The 18982-nt window shown below is 53.2% G+C and overlaps 1 protein-coding gene across 1 annotated transcript in view; it reads left to right on the top strand.

Annotated features, from left to right (window-relative positions):
* The first annotated feature begins 7726 nt into the window (after positions 1 to 7726).
* PIP5KL1 (phosphatidylinositol-4-phosphate 5-kinase like 1) overlaps positions 7727 to 18982 on the top strand; it is a 200364-nt gene continuing 189108 nt past the window's right edge. The window contains exon 1 of the mRNA XM_078646581.1: positions 7727 to 7900. Within this exon, the coding sequence (XP_078502707.1) occupies positions 7853 to 7900 (48 nt within the window). The 5' untranslated portion in view covers positions 7727 to 7852. The remainder of the gene's footprint in view (positions 7901 to 18982) is intronic.

Below are 18982 nucleotides of genomic sequence, written 5' to 3'. Positions count from 1 at the left end.
AAGGATCAGAACCCCTCTCCTCGGGAGAGGACTGGTCAGCCCCAGAGGGAACTGAGCCCAATCAATCAATCAATCAAGGCATTTATATAGCGCACTACTCACCCAGAGGGTCTCAAGGCGCTGGGGGAGGGGGGTCCGCTACTGCTCGAACAGCCAGGTCTTGAGTTGCTTCCTGAAGGCGAGGTGGTCCTGGGTCAGGCTGAGGTGAGTCGGGAGGGAGTTCCAGGTCTTGGCGGCGAGGTAGGAGAAGGACCGCCCCCCTGCGGTGGCTCTTCGGATACGGGGGACGGCGGCGAGGGCGTGGCCGGTCGATCGAAGCTGGCGTTTGGGAGCGTAGAAGTTGAGGCGGGTGTTGAGGTATCCTGGGCCTTCGTTGTGCAGGGCTTTGTGTGCGTGGGTGAGGAGACGGAAGGTGATTCTCTTGTTGACGGGGAGCCTGTGCAGGTCTCTCAGATGTCCGGAGATGTGGCTTCATCGGGGGATGTCCAGGATGAGACGTGCTGAGACGTTCTGGATCCGCTGGAGTTTCTTCTGGAGCTTGGCGGTGGTTCCGGCGTAGAGGGAGTTGCCGTAGTCCAGACGGCTGGTGACGAGGGCCTGGGTGACCGTCTTCCTGGTCTCGGTGGGGATCCACCGGAAGATCTTACGTAGCATGCGCAGGATGTTGAAGCACGACGAGGAGACGGCGTTGACTTGTCTGGTCATGGAGAGGGAGGAGTCCAGGATGAAGCCTAGGTTGCGTTTGTGGTCTGTTGGTATGGGTGCGCTGCCTAGGGCGGGGGGCCACCAGGAGTCGTCCCAGGTGGAGGGTAAGGATCCCAGGATGAGGACTTCTGTCTTGTCTGAGTTCAGTTTCAGGCGGCTGTTCTTCATCCATTCGGATACCTCTTTCATCCCTTCATGAAGGTTGGCTCTGGCGGTGGCGGGGTCGTTGGTGAGGGGGAGAATCAGCTGGGTGTCGTCGGCGTAGGAGATGATGTTGAAGTTGTGCTGGCGTGCGATGTCTGCGAGGGGGCTCATGTAGACGTTGAAGAGGGTTGGACTGAGCGAGGAGCCTTGAGGAACTCCGCAGATGACTTCGGTGGCTTCAGATCTGAACGGGGGGAGGCGGACTCTCTGTGTCCTTCTGGCAAGGAAGGAGATGATCCACTCCAGTGCCTTCTCCTGGATTCCGACGTTGCTGAGTCGCTGCACTAGTGTACGGTGGCAGACAGTGTCGAAGGCCGCGGAGAGGTCTAGGAGGATGAGGGCTGCTGTTTCTCCGTTGTCAAGCAGTGCTCGGATGTCATCGGTGGATGCGATCAGGGCGGTCTCGGTGCTGTGGTTGGCCCGGAAGCCGGACTGCGAGAGGTCGAGGGATCCGTTTGTCTCGAGGAAGGCGGCCAGCTGCTTGTTGACGGCCTTCTCGACGACTTTAGCAGGGAACGGGAGCAGCGAGATGGGGCGGTAGTTCTTGAGGTCGGTGGGGTCCGCTGATGGTTTCTTTAGTAGAGCGCTGAGTTCGGCGTGCTTCCAGCTCTCCGGGAAGGTAGCGGTGTCAAAGGAGGTGTTGATGATGTCCCGCAGGTGGGGTGCGATGACAGCGTCGGCCTTGTTGAAGATGTGGTGAGGGCAGGGGTCGGTAGGGGATCCGGAGTGGATGGAGTTCATCGTGCGGACGGTGTCTTCGGTGCTGATCGGGGTCCAGGCGTGGAGGGTGGTGGTGGGGGGCGGTGGTTCAGTCGTGGTGTGCATCGGTTGAGTGCTGAAGCTGTTGTGTATGTCCGCGATCTTGTTGTGGAAGTAGGAGGCGAGGGAGTTGCAGAGGTCTTGCGAAGGGGTGATGTCGTTGTTTCCGGCGTTGGGGTTGGAGAGCTCTTTAACGATGTTGAAGAGTTCCTTGCTGTTGTGTGCGTTGTTGTCCAGTCGTTCCTTGAATGCGGTTTTCTTGGTGGCGTGGATGAGTTGGTGGTGTTTTCGGGTGGCGAGCTTGAGGGCGGTCATGTTGTCCGGTGTTGGGTCTCTGCGCCATGTTCTCTCGAGGGCTCGGCAGTGCTTCTTGGAGCTCTTGAGTTCGTCGGTGAACCATGGGGCTTTCTTGCTACCGGGTCTGCTAGGCCGGGTCTTCAGAGGGGCGAGGTCGTCTGCGCAGTTGCTGATCCACTTCGCGAGGTTGGTGGCCGCCTGGCTTGGGTTCGTTGCGCTGGTGGGTGGGTTCTTGCTCAGGGAAGTCACGAGCTGGTCGGCTGTGATCTTGTTTCAGCTTCTGCGGGCAGCCCATGGAGCTTGACCCTTACGAGGTGGAGCTCATGGGACCAGGGGGACCCTCGAGGGAACAGCTGCGCCTCGGGCAGCAGGTATGCCCCACTCTTGAAGGCCTGAGGCTGCAAACTGCTGCCCAGGAGCAGGGAGAGGTCAGTGGTACCCACAGAGCCTATTGGGAGGAAGGAATCCTGTTCACTGAGACCAGAGACCCCAAACCTGGAGCCAGTAGGAGAGTGGGAGAGCCTCAGCTGTATAGGGGCCTTCTACTCACTCTAGCCCGTGATATCTAGTGCGATATCATGGTTAGGATCAGCACTGCAGGGGCCAACGACCAGCACAGGAGCTGCACCACCAGCCGCGGCCGAGTGCAGGGTGCAAAACGGGCATCGGGGACCCTGTGCTTTTTCAATGGAGACCTTTGGTTTTACTAAGTTGCTGCGGGCTCGGGCAGGGAGACTTCCTGAGGTGACCATCGGCTGGCGAGGTAAGCTGGGATCTCGGGAGATGACTGGACACCGTCCGCTGGGCCTCCCAAGGCCTTGTGCCAAGGGATGTCCTTAGGCATCCAGTTTTCTTACCAGCTCTGGTTGCGGTCAGGGGGACCCTTCAGGTTGAGGTTGCAAGCTTGTCTTGAGGCTTGAGGGAGGTCGGGGCGGGGGGTCACCTAATTCCCAGGCCAGGATCACTGGGGAGACCTCCTTGTGGTGTTGGGCCACTCGAACTTGGGCCCTGTGCGTTTTTGCTTTGAGCAAATCCAGTGCTCGTGGAGACAGAGTCTGAGGAAAGGTGGAAGGGCGGCTCCTCTGGACTCTGGGGTTCGCTGGCTGTTGGACTCACCGGGGCTCTTGCTGTAGGCAGGTCGTTGACTGGACAGCCCTGTAGGTCTGGGGCCAAGGCAGTTGGTGTCCTCTTCTTCCTGGGTCAGCACGGCTCTTCGGTTCTTCTTCTTTCTTCCTCACATGTCAGGAGGCAAGGTTCGGGGTTGACCCTAAAAACTCAAATTTGGGTCTTTAAAGGGGTGTGCATTTCCATACCAATGGGTCCCTTCCTTGTTGTGGGGCACCCCCTATTATCCCACTGTCCAGTGGAAGGGGGGCACGAGCCTCCCCCTAACTGTCTGAGTCCCCCCATCTTCAAGATGGAGGGGACTGAGGTGAGTGCTTCACCTCGCCTCCCCCGCCTAGCTTGATTTCCCCGTCGATTCTCCCGCCCAAAGTGGGGGCCAAAACCAGTGTCTTTGAAGCTTTCCCTTTCTTGGACCCCGCCCATCCTGGGGGAGGCGGCATGACACCTCTGCCCAGGATGGGCATCGTTTCTGGACCCAGAGAGCGGAGGCCCTCTACCCAGGGGTCCAGAAACCTGTCTCGTGGTGGCAAATGGTGGCAGCCACTCAGGAACCACGCCAGAGCTGGTTGGTTTTCAGGGATCATCTCTAAGATGCCATCTGAGTGCATTTTACATTAAATCCCACACTGGCATCAGTGTGGGTTTAATGCACTGACAGGTTTGCACCCAAACGTCACAGGTTTCAAATCCGCCATTATGGAGCTGTGGAGCTCTTACTGACCGACTCCCAGACTATATACACGCTATGGCTTCACTGCACTTACAACGTCTACGAATGGGCTTATACGCTGTAGGGGTACAGGGCACCTGCCCCTGTACCCTCATCTGAGGGCTAGCGCACCCTGCTAGAGGGGAGACGTGCCTAGGCCCCAGGCACTGGGCTGCAGGCATGGCGCACAGGGATGGCGCACAGGGATGGCACACAGGGATGGCGCACAGGGATGGCACACAGGGATGGCGCACAGGGATGGCACACAGGGATGGCACACAGGGATGGCGCACAGGGATGGCACACAGGGATGGCACACAGGGATGGCGCACAGGGATGGCGCACAGGGATGGCGCACAGGGATGGCGCACAGGGATGGCGCACAGGGATGGCGCACAGGGATGGCACACAGGGATGGCGCACAGGGATGGCACACAGGGATGGCACACAGGGATGGCGCACAGGGATGGCGCACAGGGATGGCGCACAGGGATGGCGCACAGGGATGGCGCACAGGGATGGCGCACAGGGATGGCGCACAGGGATGTGTAATTATACAATCAAGCACTTGTACTTGTTCCAATGTGCACTTTTGCAAAAAAACAAATCTATTACTTTTTGCACAAAATAATGTATATTTTGAATGGTATAATTTCACTTTAAGAGTTCGTATAACATATAAATGTAAATGTTAATGTGTGTATACTTGTAAAGCGCACTACCACCTGAAAGGTATCTTGGCGCTGTATACCGCTGGGGAACCCCTCCTGGCTTTCCCTGTGAGATGCCCCCTTACTGGGCACCTCCAAGGTGAAGCCAGGCATCCTAGCGCTTTCGGGGCTGGTGTGGAGATTAAGCAGCTATTGCCCAGAGATGCAGAGTGGGACCCATGATTAGAATAGGCACCGAGGCGAGATTTATCGAGTCTGTGGACATTGAGCCCAAGACCCTGCCGCGTCGGGAATTGAACCCTGGTCCCGGGGCTAGACCTCTGCCTCAGGGTCTGCCGCTCTAATCGGTGAGCCACACTTCTCCGATATATACCATTGCAATTTTTTTTTCTTTTCCTACATATACATTAAATACACCTGTCTATTCTGTTCACATCACAGAGTTACGTCTTCAAACTGTTAGTGTGCACAGTTTCCTTTGTTCCACGCTCAATGCGTTTCAAGACACGCGTCCCTTCATCAGGGGCCAATTAGATGTGAATCTGCAACTCCAGTTTGCGATGAATTATAAAACAACCTGAAAGCTGTGTGTTACTCTCAAGCTATAAAACCCGATCGAAGAAGCCACCGTTCGTATCTCATAACTATATTGCAAGATTTTAACGGGATTCTGGATGCTCCAATTGTTCGTGTACCACCGGGATGTGTGCCATGTTGACTCCTCACTTTTCTTTGCACCAAAACAGGCAGCGGCAGGGTGTGGGTGTTAGGGTGCAGGGCCTCTGAGGGTGGCACAATAGGTGCGGCAACCCTCAGAGGCTTTCCCTGGTCTCAGTGCCCTTGGTACCCACGGTGCCTTTTAGAAGGATCTTACCTGTGGCCAGAGACGGGCCAATTGTGGGTACAATCGCAAAGTCTTGGGAAAGAACACAGGCCCTGGAACCTGATTGGCAGGGACCCAGGGCACATCAAGTCAAAGTGCATCAAATGTCGGCCAAAAAGTGGAGGGTAACCATGCAAAAAGGGGCACTTTCCTACACATACTGTGCAAAACAGCTACTCAAATACCCACTCATGTACCCGTACATCCACTTACACACCCAGTCACTCACCCAAAGAACCATTCACACAGCCACTCAGTCACCCAACATAGTGGAGTGGTGTGGCTCACTGGTTAGAGGCGGCAGACCCGGAAGCAGAGAACGGCCCGGGGCCAGGGTTCAATTCCCGACGCGGCAGGGTCGTGGACCAGGGTCAGCGGACTCGATAATTCTCGCCTCGGTGCCTACCCTAACCAGGGATCACACTCGGCAACTCTGGGCATTAAGCTTGCCTCATCTCTACAACGGCCCCCCACAGACGCCGGGGATGCCTGGTTTCACCTTGGAGATTCCCAGTAGGGACCATCTCACAGGGATAGCCAGGACGGGTTCCCTAGCGGTCTACAGCGCCAGGACGCCTCAGGGCAGCAGTGCGCTTTACAAGACACATACATTTACATTTACATACAGCCACTCACACACACACTCATCCACCTATAGAGTCACTCTCACAGCCACCACAGTCACTGATACAGCCACACACACACTCATCCACCTATAGAATCACTCTCACAGGGATGTATGACGTTACAACGCATACTTTTACAACGACTACCATTACAACAAATTTTTTACAACGCAAAAACCTTTACAACGCATACCATTACAACGCAAGATTTTACAACGCAAGTACCTTTACAACGCATACCATTACAACGTAAATATTGGTAAGTATATAATATTTTTTTTTATTTCAATTATTTTAAATTATTAAAATATAATTAAATTTTATGTAATTTTATTTAATTAATTTAATTTAAATATAATTTTAATTTATTTTTACAAATTAACCCTGTACCCCAAAAACCCAAAACTGACCCTGAACCCTAAAAATATTTTTTTTAATTTAAATTAATTTAAATTATTAAAATATAAATAATTTTTATTTAATTACATTTAATTAATTTAATTTAAATATAATTTTATTTTATTTTTACAAATTAACCCTGTACCCCAAAAACTGAAAACTGACCCTGAACCCTAAAAATACCCCTTTACCCAAAAACTGAAAACTGACCCTGAACCCTAAATATACCCCTTTACCCAAAAACTGAAAACTGACCCTGAACCCTAAAAATACCCCTTTACCCAAAAACTGAAAACTGACCCTGAACCCTAAAAATACCCCTTTACCCAAACACTGAAAACTGACCCTGAACCCTAAAAATACCCCTTTACCCAAAAACTGAAAACTGACCCTGAACCCTAAAAATACCCCTTTACCCAAAAACTGAAAACTGACCCTGAACACTAAAAATACCCCTTTACCCAAAAACTGAAAACTGACCCTGAACCCTAAAAATACCCCTTTACCCAAAAACTGAAAACTTACCCTGAACCCTAAAAATACCCCTTTACCCAAAAACTGACCCTGAACCCTAAAAATACCCTTTTACCCAAAAACTGAAAACTGACGCTGAACCCTAAAAATACCCCTTTACCCAAAAACTGAAAACTGACCCTGAACCCTAAAAATACCCCTTTACCCAAAAACTGAAAACTGACCCTGAACCCTAAAAATACCCTTTTACCCAAAAACTGAAAACTGACCCTGAACCCTAAAAATACCCTTTTACCCAAAAACTGAAAACTGACCCTGAACCCTAAAAATACCCCTTTACCCAAAAACCCAAACATATAATATTTTAAAAATAATTATATACTTACCAATACTTACGTTGTAATGGTATGCGTTGTAAAAGTACTTGCGTTGTAAAATCCTGCGTTGTAATGGTATGCGTTGTAAAAGTTTTTCCGTTGTAAAAGTTTCGTTGTAAATGTTGTTTCCCCTCTCACAGCCACCACAGTCACCCATACAGCCCGTCAGTCACTCATACAGCTACTCACACACCCACTCTGGAGCACTGCACCTGCTCGGAAGGGGGGGCCTTGGCCTCCCACCGACAGTGCAGTGCTCGCCCCTGGAGCACAGTCCCTCCTGGGGCAGATTGCCTCCACTCCACCCCTGGGAGGCCTCGAGGTCTGGGGCCAGCCCACCTCAGTGCTGCAGTGAGCCCAAGATCACACCTCTCCTCAAAGGCTAGAGCTGCCCCCCCACCCTAGTGCCTTCCGTTGAGTCTTTGGCGCTCGCATCCTGCAGGAATGATGCTTCTCTGCTTCTTTTTGAACAGGGATCCGTGTGTGCCTCCCTGCACATCTGGGAGGAGCCCCCGCCGCACAGCTGCACCAGAGGAGCCCCCGCCGCGCAGCTGCACCAGAGGAGCCCCGCCGCGCAGCTGCACCAGAGCATGGGACCGTAGTAGGGTCGATCCAAAGCCAGGATGGAGCGCAGGAGCCTGCCGGGGTCTCACAGCAGGAGCCGGGTGTCGGTGAGTCTGTCTTCTACCCTACTTACCAGCCGTCATGGAGTGTGCGTCTTCCAGCTCTGCCTGGTGTCTTCCGTGCAGGCCTGTGCCAGGATGTGGGATCTGGGAGGAGCTATGAAGGAGCAGGGGTGGGCCACGAAGAAGCAGGGGCTAGCCATGAAGAAGCAGGGGCGGGCCACGAAGAAGCAGGGGCTAGCCATGAAGAAGCAGGGGTGAAACATAAAGATGATTGGGGTTGTTCAGAGCATCCTGGGTGTCTGAGAGTTGGGTCCGGGCATGCTGGGCTGTACGGGTGTTGTATGGGTGGTGTACAGGTGGTGTATGGGTGTTGTACGTGTGGTGTACGGGTGTTGTACAGGTGTTTTACGGGTGTTGTACGTGTGGTGTGCGAGTGTTGTATGGGTGTTGTACGTGTGGTGTACGGGTGTTGTACGGGTGTTGTACGGGTGGTGTACTGGTGTTGTACGTGTGTTGTATGGGTGTTGTACGGGTGTTGTACGGGTGGTGTACGGGTGTTGTACGTGTGGTGTACGGGTATTGTATGGGTGTTGTACGGGTGTTGCACGTGTGGTGTATGGGTGTTGTGCGGGTGGTGTACTGATGTTGTACAGGTGTTGTATGGGTGTTGTACGGGTGTTGTATGGGTGTTTTACAGGTGTTGTACGGGTGTTTTACAGGTGTTGTATGGGTTTTGTACGGGTGCTGTACGGGTGTTGTACAGGTGTTGTATGGGTGGTGTACGGGTGTTGTATGGGTGGTGTATGGGTGTTGTACGGGTGGTGTACGGGTGTTGCACGTGTGGTGTACGGGTGTTGTATGGGTGTTGCATGGGTGGTGTACGGGTGTTGTACGGGTGTGAGCTGCATACCATGCCTACTGCCAGGTTCTGTCTTCTAGTTTATAATGTGTATTTCTAGAGGTTTAAAGCTATATGCCTGTGTAGGAAGCTGGCTCTGTATATACTGTACCAAAGTAAGGTATAGTGGGCACAGAGTCCAGGGAGTCCCCAGAGTGATAGCAGAGGCTAAATTAGAGAAGTACTAATAGCTCTCTTTATGGTAGTGTGGGCGAGCAGTTAGGCCATTCGGGAGGGTGTGTTAAACATTTATTGTATTCACTCAAGCCCCCCACGCCATCTCCTCCTCCCTCCGAGTCTACCCCTCCCTCGTCTTGCCCCATCTCTCTCTCCCTCCCTCCCCGTCCCTCGTCTCTCCCCTGTCTTTCTCTCTTTCTCTTCCCCATCTCTCCCACCCTCCCGCCCTCTCTCCCGCACACCCCCTCACCATTTCTCCTTTCCTCATCTCGCCCTCCCTCTCCCATGTCTCCTGCTCTCCCCACCCCCTCTCGTCTCTCCCTCCCTCCCTTTCTCCCCATCCCTCATCTCTCCCTCCATTCCTCGCCATCTTTCCCTCTCTCCCATCCCTCGTCTCTCCCTCCCTCCCCGCCTCCCTCTCCCTTGTCTCTCCCTATCTCTCTCTCTCCTTCCCAGTCTCACCCACCCTCCCGCCCTCTCTCCCTAACACCCCTCCCCATTTCTCCCTCCCTTACCTCTCCCTCCCTCCCCATCTCTCCCTCACTCCCCCATTTTATTTTTTATTTTATGCGTTTTTATGTAGCGCAGACTTTCCCCGAAGGTGTCAGAGCGCTTCACAATAGGAACAGAAATGAAACATAATGAGAAAATTACAAGTGAGCATGTTACAATAGCAAACTTTACGTTACATGAGGCAATAGTGACAATTGTGCAAGTATCAAGAGCAAATAAAATACAATAGGTGGCAAACAATACGTTACATGAGGAAAGAAAGTGACGTGTGTGCATGTTACAATAGCGTACAAAGTACAAGTAGAGGTATAAAACTGCAATAAAAGGCAGATACTCAAAAACACAAGAACAAACGTTGCGTTACATGAGGCAATGGTGGCAATTGTGCATGTATCAGAGGCAAACAAAATTCAAGAGGTAGCAAACTATACATTGCACGGGGAAAAGTGAAGTGTGCATGTTACAAAAAAGTACACAATACAAGTAGAAGTATAATACTGCAATAAATGGCAGGCACTCAGACTACAAGAGCGCACTGGGAAGGCACTTCTATAGTCATGGAGAACAGAATTTCATATAATGGAAGGGCTTCCTTCAGATAATAGAGAGGGCGTGAATTAAATTTGGAAGTGTCTTTGAAGGAGGAGAACTTTGAGGTCCCTTTTGAAGGCCTGGGAGGAGGTGGTGGTCCGGAGCTGAGGCGGAAGTGAGTTCCAGATTCTCACTGCGCTGCCTGAAAAGCATTGGGCCATTGTTCTCTCCTTCTTGAAAGTGGGAGGTTCAAGCAGTAGATTCTCCGCATTACGTGATGGTCTAGAGCCTCCAGAGAGTTTAAGTTTATTCGCCAGGTATCAAGGAAAGGAAGTGTGCAAGGCTTTGTGGGTGATACAAGCGGTCTTGTAGATAGCTCTAGCCTCGAAGGGAAGCCAGCGGAGGGTGGATAAAATGGGTGTGATGTGGTCGCTTCCTTTGGCCCCATATATGAAACGAGCTGCTGAATGGAGAACAGATTTAAGGGGGGGCAAGTGGGATTTGGGGAGGTCAGTAAGAAGAGAATTGTAATAGTCCAGTCTGGAGAGGACCAGCGATTGGACCAGGGTTATAAGGTCCTGCTCCGGAAAGAAGAGACAAATCCCCCAAAGAAGGCGCAGTTGGTATCGAGCAGACTTTGCAGTGGAATTGATGTGGGAGATTAGATTGAGTTTTGTGTCGAGTATGACACCAAGGGATTTTGCGCTGTCGACAATGATGGGTTTATTGTTAAGTAGATTCATCTGATCCATCCATGATTGAATCGGGGGAGGAGAGAGTGAGGAGGAGAGGAGGAGGAATTCAGTTTTGGAGGGATTCAGAATCAGTTGATGAGTTGACATCCAGTTTTGAATGGAGTCGAGGGTAGAGCTTAGGATAGAGAGATCGTGAGTGGAGGCAACCTTGAGGTAGATTTCAGTGTCGTCTGCGTAGAGATGATAGTGGATCCCGGATTTACTCAGGAGATTTCCCAATGGTTCTAAATAGAGATTGAACAATGTGGGTGCAAGTATAGACCCACCGCCACAGGAGATGAAAGACTGTCCGCTATTTTGATCATCTGGGATCTATCAGAGAGGAAGGAGGCAAACCATTTAAGCACAGTGCCCCCCACCATGCCCATTCTCTGTTTAAGAATGTTGAGGAGGGTGTTGTGATTGACAGTGTCAAAGGCTGCAGAAAGGTCAAGGAGAATTAAAAGACAAGATCCCCCGAATCGAGTATCCGCAGCACGTCACCAATCACTTGCAGTAGGGCTGTTTCAGTGCTGCAGAATGAAGCCGGACTGGAAATTGTCAAGAAGATTATTGTCCTTGATATGACGAGAGAGTTGTTTCGCTACACAACTTTCTGTGATTTTCGCAAGAAAAGGTAGGCTAGTGATGGGGTGGAAGTTGTTGAGGTTGTTAACATCAGTGGTGGGTTTTTTAAGCAGAGGGGTGACCTGCCCAGTTTTGAAGGACACAGGAAGGGAGCTTTGACAGAGGGAGAGGTTGACCAGAGTGGTCCAATAGGAAAGAGAATGGGTATAGAAGTCAATGGCAATGGCACTGGGGATGGGGTCCAGAGAATGGTTGGAGGGCTTTGTTTCGAGGATGCATTTGAGGAGGGCATATTCAGAGATGGGGTCAAAGTTCTGCCAAATGGTAAGGATTTGCGCTCCTCTGGAGGGGTAGGATGAGCGACCTGATCCACAAGTGATTTCACTTTTTCGTCAAAGAATATAGAGAATTCCGCTGCTTTCCTTGTAGAATCCTCCAACTTGGAGGTTGGGGGATGTTAGAAGGGGCGATCCCAGGGAAGGCCAGACTATGTACCTGACCACCCTGTGGCCCACCTCTCCCAGGAATGCTGCCGAGCACTGATGGGAGACCCTTCAGGGGGAGAGTATCGAATCTAGGATCGCACGCGCTGAGCTAGCACCATACGACAAAGGGACACCACACTGTAGGTTTTCAGGAGAACGTAGTCTTTATATCTTAAGTAAATGGATCCTTATGATCCGCAGGATTCTTATGTACAAGTAGAGCAAGGGCTCAAAGAGTCTCGGTAGGGATTTGGGCAGCGGGACAGTCTTAGTGTTCAAGAGAGATGCAGGTGCGTATCCGGCGCACAGCTCTCAATCTTTGAGCTGGGGGATACGAGTAGATCTTGGGTCCAGCCGGACCCGGATAGTCTCTGAGCCGCGACCACGTCCGCAGGGCTCGAACAAGGATGTGGCAGTTCTTACGGTCTTAAGGGAGCCGCGATCGAATCAGCAGGGCTCAGGTGTTCTCAAGGTGGCGAGGGAGTCGCGACCACGTTTGCAGGGCTCAGATGGTTCCGGGCAGAAGTCCTTCTCTGCCGGGTAGGAGCCGCGACGATGTCAGCAGGGGTCAGATGGTTTCGGGCAGAAGTCCTTCTCTGCCGGGTAGGAGCCGCGACGATGTCAGCAGGGCTCAGATGGTTTCGGGTATAAGTCCTTCTCTGCCGGGTAGGAGTCGCAACGATGTCAGCAGGGCTCTCGTAGTTCCAGGATTCAACTAACTCGATCGTCCCAGAGCACCCCTTGATATAGGAGTGTTCCTCTTTGATGTCCGGAGTCCTCGCAGGCAGAGGTCTTAGCACCTGGGGGCTGCTTGTTGGGGGTTCCTCCCACGAGGGCCCTTTCATCCTTTCCAGTTGGGTCTGGAGGGATCCCAGACACGCAGCAGGCTTGGAGCAAGCCCTCAGGGAGGCCGGATGGGCGATCGAAACCCATCTCTTGAGGGGAGGTGGGAGGTGTGATCGAACTACTCCACCCTCTCTCGCTCACGGGGAGCGCTCTACCCCCCAGCCGGGTATGGCGCGTCTAGGGCCGAGGTCGTGCTGGGGCCGAGGGCGGCCAGCTTAGGTGCAGTGGAATGGGCATCTGGGGCCTTTGGGACCTATAGGGTTTGGGTGCGTCCGGTACCGGGAAGATGGAGGGGGGGAGGACAGGAAAGTCCAGTGTCGTGTGTGTGGATCATGGAGGGAATGGCGGGTAGGCCGTGATAATCAGGGGCCTGGTGTGGTGCACGGGTCAGGGCGGACCACGCCACGAGGCCGGGTCTAACACGGGAGGGCAGCTTGGATTCTTATTTTTGGCTGAGTCGAGGAGGGTTCTGAAGTGCGCCGCTTTTCCTAGGAAGATGTGCTGTGGTCCTCGGATCTTGCTGAACTAACCATGGCCAAAATATCAGTGGAGGGCTCTTGTCTCCATTGTTTCTCCAGGAATCTTAGGTACTTCCTTTCTTCATAGAGGGATTTGCTGAACTGTTGAAACCTGAGTCGGGTCGGGGACAATCGATATTTGCCCGGCGGTATTGCCTCTGTGACCCTCTAGTTATTTAATCAATGAAGAGGCAGGCGCTGGAGACTGGAAAGCAGGAAACGAGGTTTTTATTCTCTCCGGAGGAGAACACAGCAAAACGGACAGAAGGTATCGTTCTGAGGTGCTCTAACTGCATCCCTGAGGCCTGGCCTCTTATACACAAGTTTATCTCTTTATTACATGTAACACATTCATGTTAAAGCTTTGATATATGGAAAAGACATTCCCGGAACCCCCTCTTTGGGCCTGTTCCCACACACATTTACAGTTGAAGTCCCCACCCTAGTCACAACAGGTGATGAGTATCGCGCAGCTGGATATTCCGCCGATTCACGGAATGTGGGGGGTTTGATCGGATCTCATGGAGTGGGGGCTTTGATCAACCCGGGGATCCTTTGATGGGGGAAGCTTTCTATTGTACGGGGAGGGTCAAGGAATGGTATCGGCAGAGCTGGGTGTCGGCCTGGGAACGGGGAAGACAAACGGGCACACGGGGAAAAAAGGGGGGGTTTTCATCTAAGGGCCGGAGATCATGAAAGGGAAGAAGGGAGGTGTCGCGCTGGGAACAGGATGAGGGCCTGGGGCAGGGCAGTGCCGAAGAGGGGTTTATGATTCTAGGCAGGTGCAAGCAGGGGGTTGGTCAGCGTGCGGGCTAAGTGAAGGCGAAGGGCTATGTCAGGGGCCATCGGCATGAAAAAGGGTTCGTTCTGATCAGGGCATTCTAAAATGGCGGGTGCGCACGACAAAAGTGTGGCATCGGGGGAAGAGGCAAGATGGCGCAGATAATGTTCACCAAACTGTACTAATTTTCAACAGTCCTCCCTTTAACATATTTGTTGGACTTTGGCCCTTAGGGCAGGTTCACCCCTAGACTTTTTGCTGGAAAAGGGTGACCTGGAGATGGTGATTTTGGGATTCTGCGCACTTTCACTGTGTCCCAGGGGAAAGTGCGTGCGCACTCTGAGTGCATGTGCTGAGCTAGGCCTGCCCACCCATAGGAATGCATGGGGAATGTATGTGTCCCTGGTAGTTCCTGATGCGTGGGGTGTACAGGCTTGAATCTGGTATGTGTGAACTCGTGTGAGTGAATGCTGCGCAACGGTGTATGCAGCATGTATGTGTCTAGTAGCGAAGCGCCATTTCTAGACATGGCTGTACGTGTGCTGTGAGGGTGCTGGCGTGTGATTGGCTGGAGCTGGCTGGGATGCCAGGCTCCAGGAAGTCTGGATGGGTCTGCCTGGTGGTGAGTGGGAGATTAGCATGAGTGATGTGTGGGAGGAGTATACCTGTGTCCTGGATGGGCTGGGTTTTCCCCACACAATGCTGGCTCCGCCCCCCTGTGGTGTGTCTAATGACCCAAGCCCTGCCAGTGAATAGAGAGGGTGGTTGAGGTAAACAGAGTACTCAAGAACCAGCTGCGACTGGTTCCGCCCCCACTCTACACCCTTGAACAAAGGAATGCACTGTATAAAAATGGGGCTGTGTCCCCACTGAAGTTGTTCTCTTCCAGGATCCTGAAGGGGCTGTTGCTGCTGCTGGGCCAGAGGACCGCCACTTGGGGTGTCTCCCTGCCTGGAGACCCAGTGTGCTGGCTCTGGGCCCAGCTTTGCCCCTTTGCCTGCCTACAAGGACTTTTGCTGGGTCTTTTCCTGATTTATAGCGCTAGGAGCGCTTGGCTTTTCCTCCTAGCGCTTGGAAGCGCTTTGTTTCGTCCTAGCGCTGGGAGCGCTGTGGTTTGTGCCCCCTAGCGCTTGAGAGCGCTTTATATAGACCCCGAGGCGCTTGGGAGCGCTTTTGTAAGGCAGGTGCCCACCCTGCATTTTGCCTGCTCTAGCGGCTGCCCACGCCGCATATTTGCGTGGTTATCGATCTACGAGGGAGCCCACTCCTCGGATCATCTGGGAAGCCGCCTGCCTGCCTAAATCGGGCCGCCGCGCTGCCCGCGGTGACCCGGAAGTGAAGGGCCGACCGGCCAATCGCAGCGCGGCCCAGGAAAGGCCGACCGGAAGTCCCGCCCCGCAGCCGCGACCTGGAAGTCAGGCAGGCCGGGGGCAGGAGAGAGTGAAGCCGGAAGCTGCTGCCTTCACGGGGCTCCCGGGACCGAGGGAGAGCCCCGGAGTGCCGTCAGGAGTCAGAGGCAGAGAGCTCTGCAGCCGCCGACGAGACGCGGTGAGTGTTTCCCGGGAGGAGGGGGGCGTCGGGGCCAGTTCAGAGGCCTCTGTGAGTCCGAGTCCCCCAGGAAGAGACTCCGCCGGCCCCCGAGTCCACGAGAGACTCCAGCTAAAGGGGGGTCTGCCCAGTTCAGAGCCCGGTGGGGCTGAAGTGCTGAGCTCCAAGTGCCCCATGTGTTGAGGAGCCGAGAGAGGCTCAAGGCGACCCCTGCTTGGTTCCAGAGTTCCCCGAGAGGAACTCCACCGCCCGCATCAGTGATTAGGAGCTCCAAGACTCCTAGGCCCCATTGTTGTTGCAAGCCCAGAGGAGGTTCGAGGGGCATTTCATTGAGTCAGAGCCCTGAGAGGCTCTTGTGCCCATAATTGTGTTTTGAGCCCAGAGAGGCTCAAGAAGGGCATTTGGTGTTCGTTGAGCCTAGTGAGAGGCTCGAGGCACCCCCAGTGTTCCCGGGTCCCCCGTGAGGGACCCCAACAGCCCAGTGAGGCTGCACCTTTTTGGTTGAAGAGCCCCGAGAGGCTCTGAGAGGGCCATTCGTTTTGTGAGCCCAGAGAGGCTCTGCAGTGCCACAGTGGTGGTTCTTGAGCCAGAGAGGCTCCAACGTTGCCCTAACTTTCCCTGCACCAGTTGCCCAGCACTTTGTGGGCAACTGCTACGTTTAGGCCCCCCCTGACATTGGACACAGGGCGTCCTAGCCCCAGAGAGGCCAGTTGGCCTAGGGACAGTCACAGGTGGTGACTTACGTGAGTTTGGCGCAATTGTTATTGTTTTTGCACCTCTGAATGTATTGTTTATGCGTCATGTGCCTTTACACCTCTGAATGAATGTTATGCATTGCATCATGTGTTTTCCTCTTACACCCCTACAGGTATTGTGATACATAGGTGGTTGTTTTCTCCCTAGTACAGGTGGTGCTAGTGAGATCCTGTTACCAGTAGTTACTGGTTGTGTGCTATTTTGTGCTATATTCTATGTGATAAGTGCTATTTCTGAAAGTGCTACTTCTGATTCCTGACAGTGGTCCAGGTGGCCCTGTCTTGTACATATCCCCTGTAAATTCTGCCCGTGCCCCTGGTACATTGTAAAGTGTGTGTTTTATCTAATGTGTTTTGGTGTAATACAAAGGCTATTTTTATAGAACCTTGTGTGGAGTTTCCTTTGTGGTGGGCCTTTGGTTGTTGTTGCTGGGGTGCGTGCGCAAATACTTAGCCTACATCGCCTCCAAGTTTAGCCTTGCTGCTCGCGCCACGTTACCTAGAGGGTGAGTAGGGGTTATCTTGGCGTGTAACTCCCTTGCCCTGACTTGGGTGTGGTGGTCTCTGACTGACTTTGGCGAAAGCCCTGGCCAGCCAGGGATCCCATTTCCAACATTGGCGGCAAGCGGCGGGATAAGGATTTGTGTTTGCGTTGTACCTTAGTAGTAACTGGCCATACCACAAAACTCTGCATTTTAGATGACCACATTTTAGGGGATTGTTTTTGAAATTCCATTGTTTCTTCTCCTGAAGAGTGTCATTTGATTGTGTTCAGTACATTTGTCCCCCGCCCTGCTTCCAGAGTTTGGTACCTGTGTCGCTTTGGTCAGGTTGAGAAGTCAGGGGTGGTAGAAACTGCCTTACCGATCCGAGGGGAGGGTGTGTGTGGATGAATGGTGTGTTTTCCTGGACGCATGAGTATGAGTTCTCTTTGATAAGGAGATTGTTGAAGTTTTGGAATTGTGTCCTCTTACTTCAGATTGTTCAGTCCCCTGTGTTGCACGTGTCTGTGAGCATCTTGCCAAGATGGAGTCTGCTTTTAATGTCTGGGGTCTGTTTTTGCATGAACTGAGAGAGTTTTGCGAAGAGAGAGACATTGCAGTGAATGAGTCCGACACCCAGTCCCAACTTAGGGGTAACCTGATCCAATGGCAGAAGGATGACTGGGAGCGTGAGCACAGTGCGGAGAGGGCCCGGGTCTCACACCATGAGGGTGGTGGGTCAGAGGGGAGCCCTGAAGAGTCTGAGGAGGAGGAAGATGATAGCACAGGGACGCCAGCAGATAGTGAGGACCCCATAGATAGGGAGTCCCTTGCTGGGTCCAGTTTAGGAGGCAGCGCCTCATCCCTTTCCCTGTCCCCAGAGGAGCTGGAAGATAGGAGGAGAGAAAGGGAGCACCAGCTGGCTTTAGAGAAGCTCAGGTTGGAGCATGCCCAGGCTATGGCACAGCTGGGCATTAGAAAGCAACAACTGGAGACCGAGAGGGTCTTAGCGCAGGACAGGATAGAGGAGGCTGAGAGGGCCGCCACCAGAGGCAAAGTAGCTCTGGAGGGTAGACTATCCCCTGCGCGCAGTGTTGAGTGCCTGGATCCCCCAGGGAGGGTTGGGTCCAGTGGTGGCAGCTATTTAAATCACAGTGTAGAAATTCCCAGTTCCCAGAGTATGGTTCCTGTTTCCCCAGAGGAGGAGAATAGGTTGAGGTTTAGGAACCTTAGGAAACCGTCTCACCAGTCTTGGGTAGACTTTGAGGATGACTGTTGTGGAGCACTGTGGGCTTGGGTAGAGGTTCACACTGACTCTGATTTTGAAGTCTTGTTTGATCTTATAGTCAAAGAGCAGGTGCTCAGTGGTTGTTCGCCAGAGTTGCGCCAACACCTGTTGCAAGTTGGATTTACTGATACAGAGTTACTGGCAAGGGAAGCCGACCGCTGGGAAAGGGCCAGAGGTTCTCTAGAGTCATTGGTGAGTGACTCCAAAAGTAGTGGTTCAGGTATCCTCCAGCCCAGCGTGGTGGAAGAGGCTCAGTGTAGCCCAGCTAGGTCCCAGGATAGCGAGGGGGGTGTAGGGGCTCACTGCCTGGCTCAGTGGAGCAGGAGTGAGGGGGAGACCGAGGTTCCCCAGACGCCCGAAGCCCTGCCTCAGGACTTGGATGGTTTCTTGAGGGAACACCAGGTTGGGGACCTAGGCTGTCCTGTTAGTCCACTTGAGGAAGATCTCCTAGTGAGTAGAGGACCTGGAGTGTCTGTAACCAGAGCTCCTGTGGTTCTAGAGTCTGGCAGTACCGCTCCGGTAGGGAGGGTACAGGAGTCCAGCGTGAGGAGTGATTGGGGGAGTTCCCCAGTGGAAGGACCAGTGGGTCAGGGACTACCCAGTTGGGCTAGGTTCCCGTGTAGTGACCATGGTGACAACACTTCTGGTCTGGGGGATCTTCACGCACTGTCAGGTGGACAGAGGGCGGGAGATCTGCGCCAGACAGACAGTCACACAACAGATGTGACATTTGTTAGCCTCAGGGGGATTGTGTGTGAGTCCCCAGAAGTCCTGGAGTGCCAGGCAATTGTTCCACCGAAGGTTTTAGACCAGAGGTTGGAAGGCCAGGTTCAGGATCAGCCTGACCTGAAGGGTAGGACAACTGTAACCAGTGTCCTGACCGGTTCTTCTTCCAGAGGAACTTCTCCAGGTGGGAGAGGGCAGACCTCTGGAAGGGGGTGCAGAGGGTGGGAGAGCCCACCTCTGACCCCGGTGCAACCTGA

The sequence above is a fragment of the Lissotriton helveticus genome, chromosome 5_2, assembly GCF_964261635.1.
Source record: "Lissotriton helveticus chromosome 5_2, aLisHel1.1, whole genome shotgun sequence".
In the NCBI taxonomy this organism is placed as follows: Eukaryota; Metazoa; Chordata; class Amphibia; order Caudata; family Salamandridae; genus Lissotriton; species Lissotriton helveticus.
The sequence above is the reverse complement of the archived record's forward strand: the minus strand, read 5'-3'. Positions and strand labels throughout refer to the sequence as shown.